Source organism: Podarcis filfolensis, assembly GCF_964270895.1.
Source record: "Podarcis filfolensis genome assembly, chromosome: 15".
NCBI classification, from domain to species: domain Eukaryota; kingdom Metazoa; phylum Chordata; class Lepidosauria; order Squamata; family Lacertidae; genus Podarcis; species Podarcis filfolensis.
In genome coordinates, this window is record NC_139618.1 from 16,301,657 (window position 1) to 16,325,418 (window position 23,762).

General features: G+C 48.0%; 2 protein-coding genes and 1 long non-coding RNA gene across 3 annotated transcripts in view; 2 read left to right on the forward strand and 1 right to left on the reverse strand.

Annotated features, from left to right (window-relative positions):
• The window catches only part of LRRC75A (leucine rich repeat containing 75A), a 29,163-nt gene extending 20,544 nt beyond the window's left edge, over positions 1–8,619 (forward strand). The window contains exon 4 of the mRNA XM_083588933.1: positions 6,414–8,619. Within this exon, the coding sequence (XP_083445059.1) occupies positions 6,414–7,026 (613 nt within the window). The 3' untranslated portion in view covers positions 7,027–8,619. The remainder of the gene's footprint in view (positions 1–6,413) is intronic.
• A 1,812-nt stretch (positions 8,620–10,431) lies between these two features.
• On the reverse strand, positions 10,432–13,276 carry LOC310749939. The gene is made up of 5 exons (XR_014541877.1): positions 13,148–13,276; positions 12,371–12,462; positions 12,098–12,152; positions 11,229–11,340; positions 10,432–10,675 (listed from the first exon to the last, which is right to left on the reverse strand). It is a non-coding gene; the product is annotated as an uncharacterized lncRNA (long non-coding RNA).
• An 8,387-nt stretch (positions 13,277–21,663) lies between these two features.
• The window catches only part of LOC310750435 (relaxin receptor 1-like), a 29,767-nt gene continuing 27,668 nt past the window's right edge, over positions 21,664–23,762 (forward strand). The window contains exon 1 of the mRNA XM_083588586.1: positions 21,664–22,353. Coding sequence (XP_083444712.1) covers positions 22,299–22,353 — 55 coding nt within the window. The 5' untranslated portion in view covers positions 21,664–22,298. The remainder of the gene's footprint in view (positions 22,354–23,762) is intronic.

Sequence of the window (23,762 nt, forward strand, 5' to 3'; positions counted from 1 at the left end):
TTTGTGTATGCAAAGGCCATTGTGGGTGGGAGGGGGTTTTTTTTTGCAGGGGAGGGGGGAACGTGGAGGACAGCAGGCCCCAGGGAGAGCTCTACCTTTGCAACCCACTTGGAGCTTTGGAGAGGGATGGCAGAAGCCTTCCACATAAATTCCTAGCAGTGGCATTTTTGCTTCTTGAGTCTGTGGCTTGGTAGGGCTGGCTCTGAAGCCAGAGGAGCCTTCTCAGGCCAGCACGGGGTTTAATTTGGGCAGAAGCCATATAAGCCAAGTTCTTGCCCCCAAGCGATCTGCATACGAATGAGTCCTTTTGGCAGAAGTGGGGCTTTTCTTATCAGATACAGTGGTACCTCGGGTTAAGAACTTAATTCATTCCGGAGGTCCGTTCTTAACCGGAAACTGTTCTTAACCTGAAGCACCACTTTAGCTAATGGGGCCTCCCGCTGCCGCTGCGCCGCCGGAGCACGATTTCTGTTCTCATCCTGAAGCAAAGTTCTTAACCTGAAGCACTATTTCTGGGTTAGCGGAGTCTGTAACCTGAAGCGTCTGTAGCCTGAAGCGTATGTAATCCGAGGTATGGGAGAAGACATTACAGGCGGTAGATAAAAGTACTTTGTGGCAGGAAAATATAAAAGAACAAGCCTTCTCCATTTAGGGTGGCCTTTCCCCATCTCGTGCCCTCCAGACGTTGGCAGCCCGCAGTTTTCTTGAGCCTGTGGAACTCTGTGCCGCAAGGCAACTGCTATGGTGAACCATTTAGCAGTTTCGAAAGATGGATTAGATAGCAGGCCGAAAGTGATTTTGCCAGTTGCCAGCTGATTATGCTATCCCTTAGGACTGGCTCTGTCCCTGCACCACCACCCATTTTCAGCTGCCTCAAGTAGGCCCAATGGGTAGAAACTTCAAGGAAAACCTCTAATGCTATAGATTTTGTCTGGCCTGAAAGAAAACTTCACATTACAGTGTGTCACTGAGCAAAACCTTGTCTTTAGAAGAATTGTCAATCCTTCGAAAACAGAATATTTCATAGGGAGCTGTTGTTTTTCAGCCGTTTCCAACATTTCCAGTCTTCCTGTTGGAAAAAATTGTTAAAATAGGAAGAAACTGAGGGTGCAGAGCTCCTGGCATTTTCCCATTCCCCCCCCCCACTTTCCCATCTCTGCCTCTTAAGACTAGCCAAGTCTCTCATCTTTCCCAGAAGTAACTGTGGGCCTCTTCCTCCCCCAACACCCCACCAATTAGCAGCTAGGGCTGGCAGGGGCAGGATTTGGGGGAATATTGGGGGGCAAAGGGTTAAACAGACAAAATGGTAGAGTTAGAAATGCCCGGGTTTTAAAACAAAAGAGATGTTGCATTCCACATTTTGTGGAATTGAGTCAGGTGGGCAAAGCTGCCAAGAAAAACAGAGAACCTCCACCTTTCCAATTGTAATTACGAGCCAACGAGGACGATGATACTATTACAGTGGTACCTCAGGTTACATACGCTTCAGGTTACAGACTCCGCTAACCCAGAAATAGTACCTCAGGTTAAGAACTTTGCTTCAGGATGAGAACAGAAATCGTGCTCCGCTGGCGCGGCAGCAGCAGGAGGCCCCATTAGCTAAAGTGGCGCTTCAGGTTAAGAACAGTTTCAGGTTAAGAATGGACCTCCAGAACGAATTAAGTACTTTACCTGAGGTACCACTGTATTAAAAGATGAATAGCGGTTGAGCCCCTGTCTTTCCTTGCTGGGAGGAGAAGGGAGCCTTTCGCTGCCACCAGGAATCCTTCTGTGTTCCCAGCAAGAACGGTCTCTCGAGACTGAGCAGATTTGGCTGACCTAAGTGAGTGACCTCCTTTGCTCTCTCTTTTCTGCAAGCACAACACACACAGCTCACAGTTTGCAAAGCAAAGCAAATGAGCTCAGCTCTGGTTAGGGATGTTCCCATTTCTGTAGGGTCTGGCCTGGCTCCATGGGAGCTTCCTCCTATCTCTTCCAGCCCCCTCTTTCTCTGCTGCGCCAATCCCTTCCTGCCATTGCAGAGGCCTCGCTGGGCATGCAGATAAGCTGGAGCATGTAAAGGAGGAGGAGGAGGAGGCCTGGCGCAGTAGGGCTGTTATTGTCTCTCTTGTGTGGAGGGATTCCCCCCCACCCCCTCCAGGGTTGGCTTCATAAGCACCTGGAGACCCGTAAATCTCCACTCTTGCAGAAAGAGCAGTGCAAAGTTAGAGCAGCCTCTCCGTGCAAAATGTGGCTGGGTTTGGCTGTTTGTTGCTTCTCTGTGCTGACGTTGCTGATTTATAAAAAAAATATTTGTATGCTGCCCACTCACACAGGATATCAAGGTGCCTTAAAACATGATGTAAAAATACAATAAAGCAAGTTTCCTATCCACACCCTGCCCCCCGAGAAGTGCTTGACAATTTCAGAGGGCCTTGGGGGGTGCACGTAATGGTTTTTCTTCCTGCTGTAGTGCTTGCAGTACACGGTGCTATATTACATTTAAGTGTATTGTTATTGCCTATTTTATTTTGTACCTACTGTGCACTGCTCATAAAGGCGTGGCTTCCCCTCCCTCTGACAGGGAAAATGCGGACTGAAGCCTCTTGTGAGCTCAGGAGCCAGAGGAGAGAGTGAGCTTGCAGGTTGTAGGATGTGCCTAGGGTGGAGATGCTCTGTTGCTGGGTAAAGTAAGACAGGGATTGGTAGGGGTTCTTTCCTGGCTTCCTTACTCCACCCCCCACCCCCGCTAAAAGAAAAAAAAATATCTCACCCTGAGTGATCCTGGCTGGGCACCAGCCTTCCTTCTAATCTTTGTTCAGATTAATTGGAGATTAATTTCTGTTTGGCTTCATCTGCCAACCTGCTGTCAGAGAAATTGGAAGCACTTTGAAGTTTCCCTCCAGGGGGAAATCCCTGCTGATCTTGGAGGGGCAAGAAGATGCCTCCTGCCTCCCTGTGTTCTTGTCTTCAGGCAGAATGTTAATTTATTTAGGAGTTATTTCTTTAACGGAGAGCCTCTTTTTCATCGTGACACACAGTGACCTGGATCCCCTCCGCTTCCCCTTTGTGATTTTCATCCTACGAATTGAAGTGGGTTTTTGTAGCAGCAGATGATGTGATTAAGCCATGAACCCTCTTGGAAAGAACTATTTTGTGGGGTTATTATTGAAGGCAGTAAAAGAGAGAGAATAAAAATGTATGCTTTTTGTTGCGTTGTTAAAATTTAATACTCTGCCCTTGTCTTTTAGATAATTCTGGCTAAAATTTCAGAAGAAAATACTTGCATCTCTACATAGATTACTCTTAGCTGTTAATGGTTGGTTAACGTCTAGTTATATGGTCACATGTGGCCCTTGACCCCTTTGCATGTGGCTCCTGATGCCCCTTGCAGCTACCTTATTCTCCCATTCCATTAGAGTCCTTCCTTCCTTCCTTCCTTCCTTCCTTCCTTCCTTCTCCTTTTCACTGGCTTTTACGTTCCCTCACCCTACTTTTTATATAGTTTCAGAACAATTGGAAGCAGAAATATTTTATTTGATAAAAAGTAAAACATTTTCCAACAGAATAAACACACTTTTTTTACTGGCTGCGTGACTCTGGCAGGAGGAGACATTTCCCCCTCAGCTGCCTCTAACAAATTGGTAGGCTCTCTGTCTGTGTATCATGCTAAAGTCAGAAAGGGAATACTTGCATTTACTTCCCAGAGCAACGCATGCATTTTAATGCCCCAGACAGAGGCTGCAGGTAGCGAACCACAAGGACTGCCCAAGAGGAAAAGGGTCTGTTCCCAGCAGCTGCCGCCTTGATATCTACCCTCTGCTCAGCAGGCCCTTGAAAAGTCTTCGACACCTGCACCTGCAAGTCTCCACGCCACCCAAAATGAGGGTTCTTGTCCCATCTGCCACTGTTTTCTGGCAGTTTCTTTTTACATGCGGACATAACTACAGCCAGCCTGTAGAGCCAGCAAGGCAGCGGATTCCATTTTGCAAGGAAGGAATGTGCAACGGGATTGTTTACGGAGCAGTTCTCTCTCTCTCTAAATGCAGTAATTTGCAGTTTCGATGCAACGCAGGCTGGCCGGGCCTGCGATGGGAGGCAGGCGAGCTCCCAGGTGGGTGGAATCGCTCCTCTGGAAAAAGCAGAGACAGCACTTGTCTCTCGCAGGAGTTGCCTCCGTTCTCTGTTTCTCGGTGGTGGGGAACAACTTTAGGATGGAAATTTGATAAGCCCGTCCTCCCCACGTGGGCGAATGTTTTACAGGGTGACTCTTCAAAGGGAGCCCCCTCCTCTTCCCTGCTTTTTGCCAAACTTGAACCGTTCTGGGTAGCAGCTGGACTGGAACGGTTCCTGGGGTCTTGAGCGGGGCTCCAGATCCTGCGGACATCTTGAGCCTCATCCTTAAGTTGTGTTCTCAGCCACCGAGCACCAGGGGGTGGCCTTCCCCCCCCACCGCACCCCAGCCTCCCTGGCAAACTCCTTCACCTCCTGCTGCTTCCTTGGCTGTGTCCCTCCAGGCTGCAGCTCCCAGCCAGCTGCTGCCTTCGCTTTAGCGGCACAAACGGCACTTGTCACTTCAGATTCTCTGCTGCCCTTTCTGGCAAGGCTGACTCCTGGCCAGCCAGCGGGAAGGTCAGAGCAGGCAGGCAAGCATCTGAATTGCCTTCCTTGCTGCTTAGCATCACAGGGGACAAATTATTTACGTCTTAAAGCGGATGCTTCTCTCATGTTCACCAGAAGGGCTCCACACCCGGCAGGAGAACCCTCTCCTGGCTGCAGCTGCCCCTCTGTTGGGGTGGAGTGGGGGGCATGGACTGGCTGGGGTTGCAGCAGGAGCAGGCAGGAATACCCCTCCCTTGTAGGGCTTGGCTCTGGCACAGACCCTCTCTGGTTCTCTGTGCGGCCAACTCTTCATTTGATGGTCTTCGATTAAGAGAGAGAAAAGCCACCACGATGCCCGATAATCTGTTTTATTCCCTCCCCCATGAATCTCAGACGGACAGTAGTTCAGTCGGGAGCAGAAGGGCTGGGCTGGATGGGAGAAACACCGGATTAAAAAACAGCAAACCAGCGACGCATGTGCCTCTGAGCAAGAGCAGAGGGCCCCGTGGTGCAAGGTGACGGTGTACAGGGTGTACAGCTGCCCGCTGCCTTGCTTTTCGGCAGTGCTGCGTCGTACAATTGGATTTGGAGCAGGAGAAGTCAGCCCAGCAGCGACTGGTGGAGTCTGGCTGTGCCTGTGCTTCTGCCCCCCTCACTTGATTCAGGGAGCGACGTGACTTCTTCTGCTTTTGAGTGGTCAAAGCGTGGCTGGATGCTCTCCAGGCGCCACTGTGGCTGTGACTCTGCATCCTTGCCGAGGCCACTGACTTTAGCTCTCCCCCCCTGCATCTGAGGCCCCAGAAGGAAGCTTCTTGAGGCGCCTGCGTGGGCTGCCGACAACAGTGCATCTGGGCTGCCTTCTGCTCCAGCCACGAGCCGTGTGATGAATGCCTTGCTTTTGGCCAGCTTCCGCCTGCGGGTCTGTGCCTGCCTGCTCTTGTGTTCAGAAGGGTCCTCGTGTGAGTCAGCAAGCCCTTTCCCCCAAGCAGGGAAGGCGGGTGCTCAGTGGCCACCCACAGGTGGCTCTGCAGGGTGAGGAAGAGCAGCTGGCCCTGGCAGCCGACTCTGAGCTTGGCAGAGACTCTCCACTGCAACGTCAGGCTCTGCAGCATGGTGGGGTAAGGCGGTGCTTAAAAAGCCAGAGGAAGGGATTTCGTAGGCAGCAGATTTGCACCTCGAAAGCATCTGGCAACCACAACCTCTGCAGCCCTTTTGCTGGACGGCAGATTATGTTTGAGGGGGAGATGCTGCCACTGCCTGAGCCGCCTACCATGCTCTTGAGGAGCATTATAGAGTTGAGGGGCTCCCAGGTTCTTTGTCCTGTGGGGTGGATTCCCCCCCCCAACTTAAAAAATAAAACGTGTTTCTGTAGGATTGAATCCTAGTTGACAGGGATCCCAAGGGTCATCTAGTCAAGGATTAACTATTTTATTTGGTTAACTAATCCCCCCCCTAGAAAAATAGCACTGTCTGTGCCTTTTGTCCAAACATATATGGAAGCTGAGATGAACCTGTTTTCTCTCCCTCTCTGTCACTTGCTGACCTTACAGGACAGCTTTCTCACCTAAAAATGTAGGTGGACTGCTTTAGCCATTTGGGGAACCCTAGGCTGAATTCTGAGCACACATGGGAATTTCGTAGCCACGATCAAAACCGATGGCTGCTTGAGCCTCTCTTACACCTGGCCCTGAAATGTCTGCCTGGTTTCTTTCCGTTTCCTCCTCTTTGTGTCCTTAACGGGAGGTTCTCCATGGTGCCTCCACCTTCCAGCAGTGTGGGTTAGGGACTGGCCAGAGACAATTCACGAAGCCCCTTTTCCTCTTCTCTTGCAGCTTGAAAATGATCCTGGTGGGGAATCCCCGGGACAACACCGTCGACCTGTCGGGCATCCCCCTGACCCTGAAGGAGCTGGACCGGGTCATCCCCTACCTCCAGCAGACCTCGGAGTACATCGAGAACGTGGAGCTCTGCTTCACGGACCTGACGGACGAGGTGTTCCTGCAGCTGCTGCCTGTCCTCAGCGCCCTGCCCCACCTGTCCACCCTCTCCCTCAACGGAAACAGGCTGACCAAGGCTATCCTGCGGGACCTGACAGAGGCACTGAAGGACCCCAGGAACTTCCCCAGCATGACGTGGATCGACTTGGGCAACAACGTCGACATCTTTTCCCTGCCGCAGCCTTTCCTGGTCAGCCTCAAGAAACGCTGCCCCACCCAGGGGAACCTCCCCACCATCCTGGAGTTCGGGGAGGGCCAGGTGAGTGACTTGGAGAGTCAGGAGGGTCTGCCTTCCGTGGATGAGGACGCGAGTGGCGGTGGCGGCAGCAGCAGCGTGGGCACTGCCAGTCCCGGAGAGCTGCAGACAGGCGAGGCGATTGAGGTCAGACTGCTGGAGAGTCAGGTGGCGGACGAGGAGGCGTCTCCCCCGGGGCTGCTTCAGACATGAGGTGCAGGCACCTCTCACTTGGCCAGAATGCTCTCAGCAGACACCCACCCATTTCCCACCCCGATGACAGCAGCATCAGCAGCAAAGATCTTGGCCCCAGACTCCACAGATACCGAGGAGGGTCCTCTTTTGAGGATAATAAACGAGTGGACAGAAAGAAGTGGTGTCAGGGAGGCAGGCTGCACCCTTCAGCACATTAGTGATGCTCTCAGCCCTTCAACTCCCAAGATCTTGTGACAAACACAGAGGGGAGATCTCTAGTGCTGCAGCCTCTTTAGTTCCAGAGAACGAAAGACAGACTGAGAAGGCAACACCATTACTGAGCCAGTCTTTGTCCGGTGTAGGTTCCCAGTTACGCAGAACTCTTCACCAGGACTTTAAAGTTTGCTCATTTTCTGTTCCTCATAGTGGTTACAGATTGATTGCTTTTTTAAAAAAAGTTCCCAAGTATTTCTGTGGTAGAAGCTTCAGGAAAGGATTTTCATCCTTGCATCAAAGGCAGGGGGGGCCAGTTATCCCACAGAACTGAGGGAAATGCTGATTTTTCAAATGTTAGGAGTGCATATCATCAGCCTGATCCAGAAGAACTGGGACATTGCCTTTCTCTCCCCCTTCCCACATGCAGCAGAGGAACAGACACTGTTCACTAGCACCAACAATGCAAGAAACAAGTGGATTTTGCCTCTCCCCTCCCCTGCCGCTGAGTCTCACAATTTAACATGCTGAGTTTCAGTGCAATGAAGGCAGGTGCAAAAGTTGCAGCCCTAAGCCTCAGATTCTAGGTCGGTTGATCCAGCAAAGCAGGAAAAGCCAAACTCCCTTTGCTTCACTCTCCCCTCCAAAGCTGCTGGGGCTTAAGTGTGGCCTGCTTTGCTTCAGGGGTCACCAACATGTGGCTTCTGGTGACAATACCAGAGGGAATCAAGCCAATGCTTCCAGATGTTCATGTCGCAATTGTGGTGTGAAATAGCTGTCGTGTGTCAACAGTCTCTCCGTGTGGTGTCTTCGGTTCTTTTGGATTTCCCATCACTGTGACAGAGGAGGAGACCGTAGAGGGGAGTTACTAGTTTACAAAACGCAGCCCTGGGGCCTCCACTAGTGGACCGTTTGCCAGCTAAGGCCTTGCTGAACTTCAGCTCCATGCGAGCGTATTAGCTCTTGTCGTTTTCCAGTCTGCCTGTGGACATGGTAAGCCACCACTCCCCACTCCACCCACCCAGGATTAAGTCAGTAACCCCATATGCATTAAGTGCTTTAATTTGGGTAAACACCCAATTTGAAACAGAGGCCCTGCACAAGCCTGCCAGGATCTTCATAAAGCCTATTTCAGCTTCCAACACCTCTCTTCCCCACCCGGGGGGTGGGAACGGGACCAGGCTTATTTCAGCTGAGGTTTTCCCCGTGGCACAAATGCAACTCCACATTTTCAGTTGACCGGAGTGCCCACTTTTACACTCCAGAGGGACCAACCTAACCCTGCCCCCCACCCCCATCGGTGGCTCCAAATGTTGTCATAGTTTGCATGTAGCGGAAACTGTTTTTATATGCTTTGTCAAGCAGGCGTAACAATAAAAGTATTTTATTTAAATAGAAGGGTTTGTCAGCTGTCAGCTTGAGCGACAGCCTGTCTCGTGTGTTGGGAGCTAATCCTGCAATAGTGCTCTTAAGAGGCAAAGGCTGCAGCTGAAGCAAGGAGACACTGAACCAAAGAATGTACCCTTTCCTCTGCCTACTAGCCAGGGTGGCAAGCACAGGAGGAGGGGGAGAGACAGGAGGTGCTGTGGCAGAGTGGGGGTGTAACTGCATTACCAATGGCCTCTGTTAAGAGCCCAGGAGGCAGCAGCAGGGCCACAAGGCTCTTCTCCCACTACCTGAAGCTGGTTGGAGAGAATGCAGGATTTTGAGAGCCCAAGAGCGAGACTTTGTGCTGATCACCTTCATGTGTTCAAACAGCAGTCCAAGCTCTGCTCCAGTTTGAGATTTTGCCCTTGTGCATCTGGGCTTATCTGCGACACCTTCAGAATGAGTGTTGCCGTGACAAAAAGGCTGAATGCTATGCATGCTGGATTGAGCCAGATACTCCCAGGCACGTGAACAGAATGAGCAAATCAACTGGCTGTTGCTCACCACAAGCCCCGGCTGTTTCAAAAGAGCGCCCAACAGTACTGCTTACATGCCAGCAGCTAAGATTTAGCCATCTATTGGGCTTCTCCCTTTGGATGGAATCAGTTGGGGGAGGCAATAAGGGAAACTGCATGGCACAAGCATGCCTGAGATGTGACATTATCCCTTCCATTTTCGCTTCCTGTGCAGCTTCAGCCTTCAATTTGCAATCATCCATGCACCTGTCTGCTTGGGAAATGCAGGCAGGCACATTAATGAAGGCGACATCCTGCTGCCTGCGAGATAAAGTGTTTACTGCCTCACAGCCTGCAGTGCTTAAGACTATTATTACTAACCATGCCAGTCTCAGGGAGGGCCAAGTCTGTGATAGACTCACCAAGCGTCTCAGAACAATCAGCTACCCACCATTCACCGTACAGGGAATGAGCACACTGCCCCTTTTGAGAGTGGACAAGGGGTATATGAAATGAAAACCTAATAAAAAGCATAGTTTAAAAAAACAAAAGGGGGGGCTGAGTGCCAAAACTATGCATACCTTGTGCATGAGGCTTCTACGGCAAATAGAACGAGCCTCTCTCACACTATTAACTCAAATTGCTGGTGCTAAATCTCTCTGGCTAACTGAACTTCCATCAGGGAATCTTAAGTGTTTTTAAAGTATCTGCCAAGGCATCAATTCACACAAAAGCACATTTTTCAAGTTTCTCTCCTGTGAGCTGCTACACTTACAGGTGCCTGAGCAAATAAGCTCAATAGAAGTGGCTTTGGCGCAACACAAAGGACTGCAATGTTTAAATAAGTTGCCCCCCTCCCACTTAAACTCACAGGAAAGGATAATAAATCCCTGTAGCCACACTCTTTGTTGATGGGCAAAATGTCTCCATGTGGCAACACTCCCTGAAAAAAACAAGCCCCAAGACAATGGCTACACCACAGGGCCTGGTGCCTTACACATGGTATTTAACTCCCACTAGCCCTGTGAGGGTGTTATAGCTGACAGCTACCATGTTGCATGGTGCTATACAGCAGAGGAAAGGCAAAAGCCATTTAAAGTTCTGAAAGAGCCCGAGAAGCAGTGGGCAGGTTGTCACTCCTGCTTGCTCATAGGATATGATGGGCCTGGTTGGTCTATCACCAACAGGATAGCGAGAACCACCAAGTCTAAACCTATTTTGTGCGCACACAGGTATGTGCTAGCAGAGGGTGATAACTGAAACCCACCCCCTGCAGACTAGCCTGTTTGCACGTTTTCCCTCAGGCGCACACAAAAAACCAGTGTAGTTGTGCATTCAAAAGTAAGTTTTATTTACTCTCACAGCTTATAAATATTTGTGGCCACATACAGACAGAAGAGACATTTCAAAACAGGTTTCTGTCTTCTGCCCTGTTCCCAAAACTTTGCAAAGATGAAGTTGGATTGGAATGAGCCTCTACTTGTTTTCTGGGAGTCACAGCCACACTGCCAGGTATGCCATATGCAAAGAGATAGAGGTGGTGGGGAAGGTCTTGGTCATCAGCCACTAACCTGAAAGACATCATGAAAATTCACATGTAAATACAGTAACTGGCACTCCTTCTGACAAACTCATTTCAGTAGAAATACCATGACCAGCATTGCTTAAGTTAACTGCACCACCTACCACAGACTAGGGCTGGGCAATATATCAACATATTGCCCCTAACCAGTCCATATCATATTAGTTTCTCGTATGTCTATGCTATGCAAAAATCACGATGTGGGGAAAACCTGAAGCCAGTCGATGCTCCTACATAGTTCAACCCTTATTTCAGACATTGTGATATATTGTGATGTTCAAAACCAGGTATCGCCCAGCCCTACCATAGGCCCTTATGATTTGATCTTCACCCCTCTCCACTCCACTGTGAAGCAGGCACAAGGAATCTACAGCAGAGATTGCCTAAGGGCCAAGTGGTACCACACTTAATTACACCCAGTCACAGCAATTCAGGAGATGCTACGAAACCAGAGTGCAGTGCTTTGAAGGCAGTCATTACGTATTTGCCCTGCTAATGTGCCAGGCCTCAGAGACCAAGTGTAGGCAAGGGAACAAACATACCTCTTGGTTGGGAAGCATCTGGCTTTTCCAGGCTCTTGGAAATCCATTGCCCTCTGTTCTTGACCCTGCTGCCACCCAGAGGAGAAAACAAACAGTTGCTTCTTCTCACCCTCTATGAACAAGAAAGTACAAATGGTTTTCAGTAGAGGATTGCAGGTCCAATTTATTTCCCCTTCAACATTTGCTACTTAGCAGACTGCTCAACATGTAACACTAAACGAGGGTGAGCAGTGGTGTAGTGTGGGGGGTGCAGGGGGGGCCGGCCGCACCGGGCGCAACATCTGGGGTTAGGGCAAATCCACGGGTTAGGGGGCGCAAATCCACGGGTTTAGGGGGCGCAAATTACTTGCCTTGCCCCGGGTGCTGACAACCCACGCTACGCCACTGAGGGTGAGAACTATCCCGGCAACCTATTGTGGCTCTCGGACGGAAAAAATGTTCCCCAAGCCAGTTTAGTTCCCAGACTGAAGGCTGCAGCTGCTCCAACCCAAGTCCTGGCGCTAAATCCATTTGGACAAATGAGCCCTGATCCAGGTGGATTATAGAGGCATTATTAAACATCAATGATATACAAAATCATAGTTGGAAGGGATCACAAGGGCCATCTAAAAATTCAATATGGGGCTCGATCCCATGACCCTGAGATGAGGAGTCTCATGCTCTACTGTGCTACCTTAATCCAAACTGGCTTGGCCCAGGTGGCTTGCAATCTTCTGGCTGCAACATTTTCATTCACAGGAAGCATTAACCTAGCTTTAGATGTGAACTGGGCTATCCTCAAGCAGCAAAACTAATGTTCTTGCTCTCACCAGCCAGGACACAGAAAGACCTCCCCTCCCATTTCTGAAATAAAAAATGCCTCATCATACCTTTGAAGCCAGGGCTACAGGAATGCTCCTCTTGGGAAGAAACAGCTTCAGCTCCCTGCAGAGAAAAAGGACAACCCTGTTAACCACAGCTATTTTTTTGTGGAGGGAGCAGAAGCAGCTGCACGTCCTCCCCACTGGGGTGTGGATTGCTCAGAAAGAACCTTCTCAACAGCAAAAGTCTGACGGTAATTCCAGCTTAGTTGAGGTTTTGTTTCATCACTGCGAGGCTTTCCCTAGGGAATACTACTCTGTATCAGAGACTTGTAGGCTTACCTTTAGGGCAGCTAGCTTCTAAGCAGGCGGGTCAGGATCCATGCTCCCTCCTGCCACTCCAGGTCTGGCCCCACGTGGCAAATGAAACAAACCTGCAACAAGAGAGCGAATGTCAGGGAGGCAGTTAAGTGAAGGGCTCCCTCCGCCTCAAAAGTAAGTGGCTCAAGGAAGAGGTTGGAAGAATCCAGTTCTGCAGGAGCCCAGCTGTGATGTCAACTGACTGGGCAACCCAGTCAAATGGGCTGGGTAACAAAAAAAACCCCATTATTATTCTATGAGCCTATGGTGTAAGCTAGAAAGCAACAACCCTGCACTTCGGAAACCCATTGCCCCCCCCCCCGTGAGCGTTATTTCAAATGGGGTAGACAAAATAATTTCCGATATGGTCCCCCCTGCTAACCGCGTGGGCAGATCCTCCGTTTGGATCTGCAGATCCAGCCTCTCCACGAGCGCCCAACCCTAGGGAAGGCCAGATCTCATCACCACGTGCTTTCAAGGGGGGACTCAAACGCACCCACGGCCTCCTCCATCCCCACGCGGGGGTTATGGGGGGCGGCTTCTTCTTCACGGGCCCCTATTGGGACGGGGGTTAAAGGCGGCCCGCGTGGCTCTGCTCCGAGGTCAGCCGGTGGGAATCTCTCGTCAGTTCTCGCATCTGACGGCACTTCCTATCACGGCATCATCATCCCGCGGAGAGGGAAGGCCCCCTCCCAAGAAAAAGGCCCAGTGCTGAAGGAACCCCGAGGCTCGGCCTCACTCCCCGCCCCGCGGACAAACCTCGGCGCCTGCAAGGCCTCATCGTCTCCTTCCTCCCCTCCGTAGACCAAACGCAAGACGAGCAGCGGCGCGAGCGAAAGAACGAACAAACCACGTGCGGCTCCCTTTAAGCGCTCGGGACGTACCATGTAGACGGGCGGGAGGGGGCGGCAAAAAGGAACTGGCGGCTGATTGGCTCGAACGTACCATCTCGGAATCTTGGGGGAGGTGGAGGGCGGCGGCTTCTGGGAGGAGCCGAGGACTCCATTTCGTGCGCGGCGGGAAGCCCGTCCCCGGCTTTCCTTGCAAGGCGGGAAACCAAGGGAGGAGTACGGCTCCCAGCAAGCACCGCGGCAGCCCGCGAAAATCGCTCGGCTCGTCATTCGGCAGGCGGGCGAAGAGGGAGGAGGAGACCATTGTGCAGCAGCGGTGGGGGGGGGGGCGGGTTGCGTTTCTGAGCTGCATCTAGTCCGTATTTCAGAGAGGGCGTATCAAGATGTTGCGGGCGGGCTGTAACTCCGCCCTCCTTAAGCGCCGCTGCCTATATGGGAGTTCAGCCCCACCAACATCTGGAGGGCATCTCGTTAGGTGCATCTGCTTGACTTACTCATTGATTCATTCCTCTTTCGGCATTTCAGCCACTGAATCCTAATGCGGCACTTTTCACGATTTTCCACCTCATTTTGGAATAAATGGACCCTGATTTGAGTCAGTTTCTGTATCTTGCACCGCTGATTTGGGCAAATCTCTCTGTTTTGGTTTCTCTCAAGTTTCATCTTTCCAAGTTTCATTTCAGTTCTCCACATTTCCAAAAAATATACAGTATAATGAAAATTAATCAGTATTCTACTGCAAATGTCTTCTAATGTAGGGGCAGGATACCCAAATCCTGTCTGAAATTACCCCAGGCTTCAATAATCGCCCCAGGCCTCAAAACTATCGAAAACTCCTTTTGTCTTCTAAAAATCCAAAACAGCTTTTCTTTGCTTGTCTCTCCTTTTCTCACAAGAAAATGTTACTTTTAAAGGCTAATGAATAGGCTCTGTCGTTGCCAAGAATACTCAGGCCTGAGTATCTCATTCTAGTTGCAACTTCTTGGACATGCTGAACTGTTCTCATTCCCCTTTCCTGGGAAGAGTCCAATAGTCCCATTCTCATTCTTGTTGCAACAGTCCCAAGACAGCTTTCTGTTAATGCTCAGAGGAACTCATGGGGCAGGACTCCTGAGGGAGGAGAAAGGGGGAGGGAACTGGAATGGGTATATAAACTCTGTGCACATGACTGTGAACCCGTGCATGCTTTTTGTGAACTATCACACTTGCTCCTTCTACCAGTTCATGGATGGTAGAAATAAAAGCCTTTTCTCCGAAACTATTCCTTGAGTGTCTGTTGACTCCCACTTCCCTTCCCCAGGCGCAATATTTTTCCCACCCGAGGGCAAAGCCTCATAAGGCTACACTAATATACACATTTTTGCATGCAATTTTGCCCAATAAAGCACAATAAACTCTTGGGGGGGGTTATTGTTTTTGTTTATGGATGTTATGTATTTTTGAGTGTTTATATTGTAAGCTGCCCTGTGATCCTCTGATGAAGGGCGCTAGAGAAATGTAATAAATAATAAATTTAAAAATAACTACTATAATAATAAAAGGATGGGTGCTGCTTTTCAGTTCTGGGAATTGCAAATCAGGGAGGTTGGCCTGCAACTGAATGGAATCAAATTTCTCAACCATCCAAAATAAGTCGTCCTATACCAGTTTACAGATCATATAATTCCAACTGGAAATGATCATATGCCAATTTACAAACCCTGACTTGGAAATAACTGAGTGTAGGTGTATATATGATGCAATGAAATTGAATTTGCTCCTTGAAAATTCTTCAGCTTCCTGAAGATCAAACAATACAATACAGTTTTGCCTTTCTAATATTATTAGAAGTCACAATCTTGTTCTTATTACATTATGTGGTGCTGCCAGAAATGTGACGATGGCTGTTCATCAAGCAGCCATTGGGGAGATGTGGGCCCATTTTCCCACTTACGGCAGAATACAGTGGTACCTTAGTTCTCAATTTTAATCCTTTCCGGGAGTCCATTCGACCCCCAAAATGGTTCGAAAACCAAGGCGCTGCTTCTGATTGGCTGCAGGAGCATCCCGCACTCAATCAGAAGTTGCGGAAGGCGTGTCAGATGTTCAGCTTCCGAAAAACATTCGCAAACTGGATCGCTTCTGCGTTTGTGGCGTTCAGGAGCCAATTTGTTTGGGAGCCAAGTCGTTCGACTATCAAGGCACCGCTGTACCTGTGTCAGGAGTTGAAGTGCACAATAAGGCAAAATGCAAAGTATAAAATGCAAATTCACAGCCTCAATAAAGTGATAAAAAAGGCAATATAATGCCATTATACAAATTTATGGTGCAGTTGCATACAGTGGTACTTCGGGTTAACATATGCTTCAGGTTACAGACTCCACTAACCCAGAAATAGTACCTCGGGTTAAGAACTTTGCTTCAGGGTGAGAACAGAAATCCCGTGGTGGCAGCGCAACAACAGTGGGAGGCCCCATTAGCTAAAGTGGTACCTCAGGCTAAGAACAGTTTCAGGTTAAGAACGGACCTCCGGAACGAATTACCGTATTTTTTGCTCTATAAGACTCACTTTTTCCCTCCTAAAAAGTAAGGGGAAATGTGTGTGCGTCTTATGGAGCGAATGCAGGCTGCGCAGCTATCCCAGAAGCCAGAACAGCAAGAGGGATTGCTGCTTTCACTGCGCAGCGATCCCTCTTGCTGTTCTGGCTTCTGAGATTCAGAATATTTTTTTCCTTGTTTTCCTCCTCCAAAAACTAGGTGCGTCTTGTGGCCTGGTGCGTCTTATAGAGCGATAAATACGGTAAGTACGTAACCAGAGGTACCACTGTATGGTATATTCTGTATAGTTCTGTTCACCTGACCTCAGAGAGAATAGCATAGCAGTGATTGCTGCATTTCAGGAGGTTAGGCTAAATGACTCTTGGGGTCCCCTGGAGAAGGGCAACACCCCTGTTTGCAGCATCTGGGACTTTTTAGTTTAGCAAATAGTTGAGTAAGAGGAGATATGATAAAGGCCTATAAAGCTATGCATGGCATGGAGAAAGCAGACGGAGAAATGTTTATCTCCCTCTCTCATAACTTATAGACATCCAATGGAGTTGAATGTTGGCAGATAGATAAAACAAAGGACTTATTTGAGCAGCAAGGTGCCGAACAATGGAACTCATGCCTGCAGGAGACCGTGATGGTTGCCAATTTATAGGGACGTTGTTTAATGTTTTATTATGTTCTTATATATGTTGGAAGCTGCACAGAATGCTGGGGAAACCCAGTTAAATGATGATGTTGATGATGAAACAGGATGTCCCTATTTTCATTGGAGAAATGTTGGAGGGTATGCCCCTGGAGTTTCCCAACTCTTGGAGATTGAATCCTAGAACTGTAGAATTGGAAGGGAACCCAAGAGTCATCTAGCCGTTGCAGGAATCACAGATAAATAATCCCTGCCAGATGACCACTCAGCAATACATTATTCCATGGGTGGCCTCCTCCATTTGCAACAGGGGATTACCAGACTAGCAGAGTTTTATTTTCTACCCCTTTCCTGGAGACGGACAGAGAGAACTTTGTACCAGATGGCTGCTGGGATGGCATAATAAGGCTGATTCAGGGGGTTCTCCCTTAAGTGATACCACCTGCCCACTACCATAGGCTCTCGATCATAAAGCAACTGATAAGATCTCTGTTTCTACAGTTATCCAAAGAGGAGAGTGATGAGCAAATATTTACATTGAAAGCTACTTCCCTTGTACCAAACAGACCCATAAAAGGTGTACCTAATGGCTGAAGGAAGTCTAGTATTACACCCAGCTGTGATTTCTGCATTGCAGGGGGTTGGACTAGATGACTCTTGGGGTCCTCTCCCTCATTGAAGCCCCACAACAAACCTGTGAGGTAGCTCAGGCTGAGAGGCCCCACAGGTCACCTAGTGAGCTTCATGGCCCAGTTGGGGGGATATATAAACCCTGGACTCTCTATTGGGAATAGTACCAGGAAGTCTAAAGGAAGAAGACATTATATTTATACGCAACAGTAGCCGCAAAGTTACTGATTGCGAAAAATTGGAAAAGTGGTATTATACCGACAAAAACAGAATGGCTTTCCAAATTACTGGAGTATTACAATATATCCAAAACAATGGGAGAAATTGGAAGGATCTCAAAAGAGAAGATAGACAAGGACTGGAAGGTGTTTAAAGGATACTTGCAAAATTATATTGAAAAATCAGAACTCCTATTAGAATAAACAAGTTCCGTTATAAATACTGAAATACTAAATAAGATGGATAACAATGTGTAACAGAAAAAGAAGCAGAAAATTGGTTTAAAAGTATGTGAAAGAAAGTAATAGAAGTGGAAAGAAACTGCAACTGAGTAGATTGGAAGTTTATCACAAGGGTGGGGTGAGGGGTGAGGTGGTGGGAAAATGAAGTATTTGTGGGATCGAGTGTGGGTATGTATGAATATTTTTAAGGATTGTTTGAAATGTATGTATGTTTGTATATTCATAACATGTATGTATTAATGTTGAATTATTTTAATAATAAAAAATTAATTTATTTTATTAAAAATAAAATAAAAATAAACCTTAGTCTCTTGAAGGTCCCTAGTCTGACACTCTAACCACTACAACACACTAGCTGGGGGAAAATAGACTTGCAGGGTTGGAGAGTTGGAAGGGACCCCAGGGGTGTTCCTGGGCACACACAGCAGCACATTCTATATAGTAAGATATTAGGTACTTAAAAAAAATAAATGAAAGGGTTCCCTTCACCTCTTTGCAACAAAGCGCTAGTATCTGGATTATTTAGGCCAACTCCCTCAGACCCATTTATTGCTCCCTGCCAGCTGCAATAAAGGGCATCCAGCTATTTGCTGTAGGTGACCTTGGCAAGTTTATCAGAACCTCTTGCATTAATGTCTCGAGCACAGCAGTAAAAATTGCGGGAGGGAGGAAGTGGAGCTTGGAAACCTGACATGGACTAAAGGCTAGAAATTAACAGGAATGTTTATGTTTCGGTTTGATTTGTAGCTTGCAACACTCTTCCACTGGTAAGAACCCAGGATCAGCTGGGATTCCTGTATTGCAGAGGGTTGGACTAGATGACGCTTCGGGTCCCTTCCAACTCTACTATTCTATAATTTTATCTCAATGGCAGTTTGATTCTGGACAAAACCAAGGGTTCAAGTGCCTGTACTTCACCTGGGAGAATTTTCAGTTTTCTGTGGAACGCTTCTCTCCAGTTTAGGAGCGGAATAGCTTAGTTTCTTCTGAGAAATAAGAAGAAAAATGCTTTGTGCTGTGGAAAAATACCCTCAGCAGATAATCAGCATTTCCCCCCTCCCCTGTGTGTGTGTGTGTGTGTGTGCAATGCATTTGTCTCAACAAAGAATCCTCCTTATAATTTGAATTAGGAACCATTAGCAGGACATGGGATCTCATCCCTTGAGTAATGTAAGTCATTGGCTGTTCTTCCTGCAAAGGAGCAAGTTGGGATGGGGGGGGGATGGGCTTGAGATGGAGGAAGATGCCCAGTCTACAATTATAGGATTCTATGAAAAGTGAACATTAGAGTCAGTTGCAGGGGCAGAGAAACAGATAAAAGAAGGTCAGTGGTTCGAATCCCCGTGACGGGGTGAGCTCCCATTGCTCTGTCCCAGCTCTTGCCAACCTAGCAGTTTGAAAGCATACCAGCACAAGTAGATGAATAGGTACCACTGGGGTGGGAAGGTAAACGGCGCCATACCCCATAGTTGCCTTTGACTGGACTTAACCGTCCAGGGGTCCTTTACCTTTTAACCTTACTGCGTGACCTTGAGGGTCCCTTCCAGCTCTACAGTTCAATGGTTCCAGACGTTGGAGGGAAGGCTGCACATCTGCTTGCTTCCTGCTTTATTTGCCCCAGGATCACAAGGAACAACACTTTTATTAAGGCCAGTAGGAAAAAAATTAACTTCGGCAAGAGTACAGATGCTCTTCCAGACATGGATTCTAGAAAATAGTTTTACAACAGACACCGATTGTGTAAAGGGCAATAAAGCTTTCACTTTGTTTTATTATGACTGAATCAAGAAGTACTTTGCGCTGTTTATCAAATGCCTAACAAATTCCCTCTGAGTTGTTAAAATGTTTGGGGCATCTTGTCCTATTGCAGAGAAGACCCTCCACCTCCTCTTTAAATAGCTCAGATTTGTTCCTCAAGTCCCAGAAGTGCAGCTAAGCACTTAAACAGTGTTTGACTAAGCCAGTTAGATGCTTGCAGGCAGAAAACATCCTGCAGGAACAACAACAACAACAATTTATTATTTGTACCCCACCCATCTGGCTGGGTTTCCCCAGCCACTCTGGGCAGCTTCCAACAAAGATGAAAAATACATTAAAATGACACACATTAAAAACTTCCCTGAACAGGGCTGCCTTCAGATGTCTTCTAAATGTCAGGTAGTTGTTTATCTCTTTGACATCTGATGGGAGGGCATTCCACAGGGCGGGTGCCACTACCGAGAAGGCCCTCTGCCTGGTTCCCTGTAGCTTTGCTTCTCGCAATGAGGGAACCGCCAGAAGGCCCTTGGCGCTGGACCTCAGTGTCCGGGCAGAATGATGGGGGTGGAGACTCTCCTTCAGGAAGAGATCTATGGTCTTCAAAGACTCCATGGAATGAGTTGTGAATCCTGCATTGCAGAGGGTTGGACTAGATGACCCCTGGGGTCCTTCCACTCTACAGTACTCTGATTCTGTGATTCAAATGGGCCCCTGGTATCCCTCTCCCTGTTTCTCGGGTTGGGGGGGCAGGGTTGTTTGTACCCTCTGCTTGCAACCCCAGAGTGCCCACCATTCTGAAGTAGCACCTGTCTCAATAAGAAAATGCACCTCCAACAGCCAGGTGCTGAAAACATCAGAGCACTTATTTCAAAGGGACCAGCTCTGTTTGTGGCTATAGAGACTGGAGCTGCTCTCCTGTTTCAGTTCTTATGCACAGTGCTGTGAGAAGAGGAGGCTGGACTAGATGGGCCTCTTTTGGCCTTATCCAGCGGGGTCCAATTTCAGATATATAGGAGCTTTAATGTGAATTGATACCTTATAACTATTTGTTCCAAGCAGTTACCAATCTATCCACCCTTAATGGTGAGTGGTGGCTGCATTTCCTGCTGCAAGCTAAAACTGATATTTTTATTTTTTATTTGGCTGGCATTAGAGTAAGGCCTGTGAGATTTTTCTGTCCACTTGAGATAAGCTCTCTGGGGAAGCAAGCTTTGCCGGATGCAATTTCAGTCACTCCATGTGAACATCCTTTGCAGAAGATTTTATGGTAATTCCTCTCTGAGTCAGGGTAGCTTTTATTGCACCCCTAATAGCCAGCTGCCTGAGAATTGCTAAGGACCAGAAGCAACATGATCAGCTCTGAATACAGAGCATGAATTTCCTCCCTGGAGTTTCGGTTGATAATGATACGTGTCACTTTTGCTGGCTGCTGAAGTCCTATTAAGAACCCTCGCTTTATGTGAGCTGCTCATGTTGTTTCAGAAGCTGATGATGCTTCTGAATACCAGTTTCTGGAGACCACAGGAGGGGAGAGTGCTTCTGCACTCGGATCCTGATTGTGGGTTTCCCTTTGGAGCATCTGGTCAGCCACTGTGAGAACCCAGAAGATAGATTCTCTTTTCTTGGAGGTTTTCAAAGAGAGGTTGGGTGGCCATCCATCAGGGATTCCTTAGCTGTGATTCCTACATTGTAGGGGGCTGGAATTAGATGACCCTCAGGGTCTCTTCCAGTTCTCCAATTCTAGGATTCTAGGATGCTGGAGTAGATGGGCCACTTGCCTGATCCAGAAGGCTCTTATGTTCTTAGTGCCATTCGAGGAATTTACTTCTGATGTCCCCGTGATCAACTTATGAGCCAGGCTTTCAAATCTCTCCCCACTGCCAATCATGCATCTCTGTTAGTCTGCTTCCTTCTCTCATCTTCATGGGCTCCCACATGCAAACAGCCTGGCTTCACCTTTGAAAATTAAACCACTACAGCCGATCTGGATGTTCTGCAGTATTTCCCTTCAAGCTGTTTTGGAACCTTAAATAAGCAGCATGTCTTAAAAATACAAGCTGTTTAAAATCTTCCAGGAGCTGGTTTCATTAGACTTTTGGGAAAGTTATGCTGAAAAGACTGGTCCAGTAAAAAAACCCAAACAGGGTGAAAAAAGGACACTTTGCCTTGGAGAGCGTATTTAACTTGGGAATAAAGACAGAGTAAGATCTGCTTTGCCTCGTTAGGAAAACAACAGCAGCCCAGAGTTGTTCCAAAGTGGGCATCTCAGACTCCCTCTGAAGATGGTGGACTCTCCTTCCTTGGAGGTTTTCAAGCAGAGGATGACTGGCCACCTGTCAGGTATTCTTGAGCTGTGATTCCCACATTGCAGGGGGTTGGACTAGATGCCTCTTGGGGGTCTCTTCTGACTGCACAAGTCTTTGATTCTATGTAGCAAGTTTTCATTCAGTGGCTAGTCCAGCAGAGGGCCCTTCTGTCAAGTATTACAGAGAGAGCCACCAGGGTTGGTGGTGGGGAAGAACTGTGGACTCTCCTCCTCTTCTCTATATCTTATAGTCCCCATCTGGACAGTCTGAAGAGAAACCTTCCAGCAGGCTCCCTATTCAACAGAGAAAAAGTTAGACACACACACAAAGGAAAGGCATTTATTTTTTCCGTTTCAAAATGACCTGCAGCAGGAGAAGCTGAAAGAAGTAACCATCAAGCTGCCTGTATTTTATTCCTTTTCCACTTTTTATTACATCACAAGGGGAGCCAGGCGCTTGTGGATGTCAGCCTTCGAAACAGCCTTGAAAGGGGATCTGGGGCTCCCCAGCAGAAGCTGTTGACGGCACCAGAGTGGTTGGCGGTTGGGGATATTCTTTGACTCAAGGATGCAGTTCCTGTTCAACAGACCTCATTGGGATTGTTTGGCAAGCGACAAAACATTTGCACAGAAGGCAGCTGTCACCTTGTGCGGGATCCTAGCAGAGTAGAAGAGGCAGAAGCATCTTTACGGGGGAGGGGGCGCCTCTAAAGATTCCTCCTTTCCTGGAGTGATGATTTCCAAGTTCACCATGATGCTGTTTCTGGTGATCCTCCAGATGGTTACAAGTAAGTGGCTGTTTCTTTTTTTTTAAAAAAAAATAATCCACCCTTTTCTCCTCTTGCACAGAACCCAACATATCAGTCATGGGAGGGGAAATGTTAAGCGCTGGGTTGCCCCGATGGGTTGGCGCTGATGGGTTGGCAAAAGGCAGAATAATTATTTATTTATTTATTTATTTATTTATTTATTTATTTATTTATTTATTTTCTAGCCCATCTTTTCCTCCAAGAAAGGCTTGGTTCCTCAAGGTGGCTTGGTTCTCCTCCCCTTCCTCATTTCATCCCCACAATGACCCTGTGAGGTTGGTTAGACTGAGAAGCAGTGATTGCTGGCCCAGGGTCACCCAGTGAGCTTCATGGCTGAGTGGGGATCTGAACCCCCGTCTTGCCCAGGTCCTGGTCTGACACTCGAACCACTACACCACACTGGTTCTCAACCCTCTTTGGACCACAACTCTAGATCAGTTTGCATCATCAAATGGCTACCCTGGCTGGAAACGATGGGAGTTTGGAGGGCATCAGGCAGGGGAATGGCAGCATCTGGTCAGTTTCACGCAAACTGGTCATTGACTCTCAGTTTCAATTTCTCTCGGGACATCTCCCCCCCCCCCCATCATGCATATTTGCACATATTTCCCATATTTTTGGCATCATAACATTCAGCAGGTGGGTGAGGGCAAGCAGAGATCAGGAGGTGGGAGGAGGGGCTAAGGACAGCAGAGACTGGGAGGGTTGGATGGTGATGGTGGGTGTCCCACTTTGCCCTCCCAAAATGTTGGAGGGTATGTAACAACTTGGAGATCTAGATAGCCTGCCTTTTGGCCCAGAGGTTCCACAAGAGCCTCAGAAGAGCCTGGTGGTTAAGGCCAGAGGTTTCCACCCTTTTTGAGTCCACGGTTCCCTTGACCACTACGTTTTTTTCTGTGGCACCCCTGTGGGGCTCAGGAGCCCGGTTATGCCACCCTTTGTCTGCAGAGCTGGCAGCCTCTCACCCTTTTTTTTTTTTTCAATATACTTTTTATTAGTTTACAGCAAAAATCATATATTTCTAGCCAAATTTTCACAAATTATACTTTTGAGACTTCCTTCGATTTTTCTGGTAATCATCCATATATACTCCTAACTATAACGCATTTCCTTTTTTGCATTGTCTTTTAACTTTCACCTTTACCAATATATATTTTCCCAAACAATACATCTTAACCTTTACAGTGCTTCTTGAAACCCCACTAGCGTTGTTTGTGAATCACATAGATTTTTCAGATAATCTACAAAATTCCCCCAGTGTTCGATGAACTTTCGATTTTTATAGTATCTTATTTTTCCAGTCAGTTTATCTAGCTCCGCATAGTCTATTAGTTTCGTTCTCCACTCTTGAATTGTCGGCGTTTCTTCCTGTTTCCACTTCTGGGCTA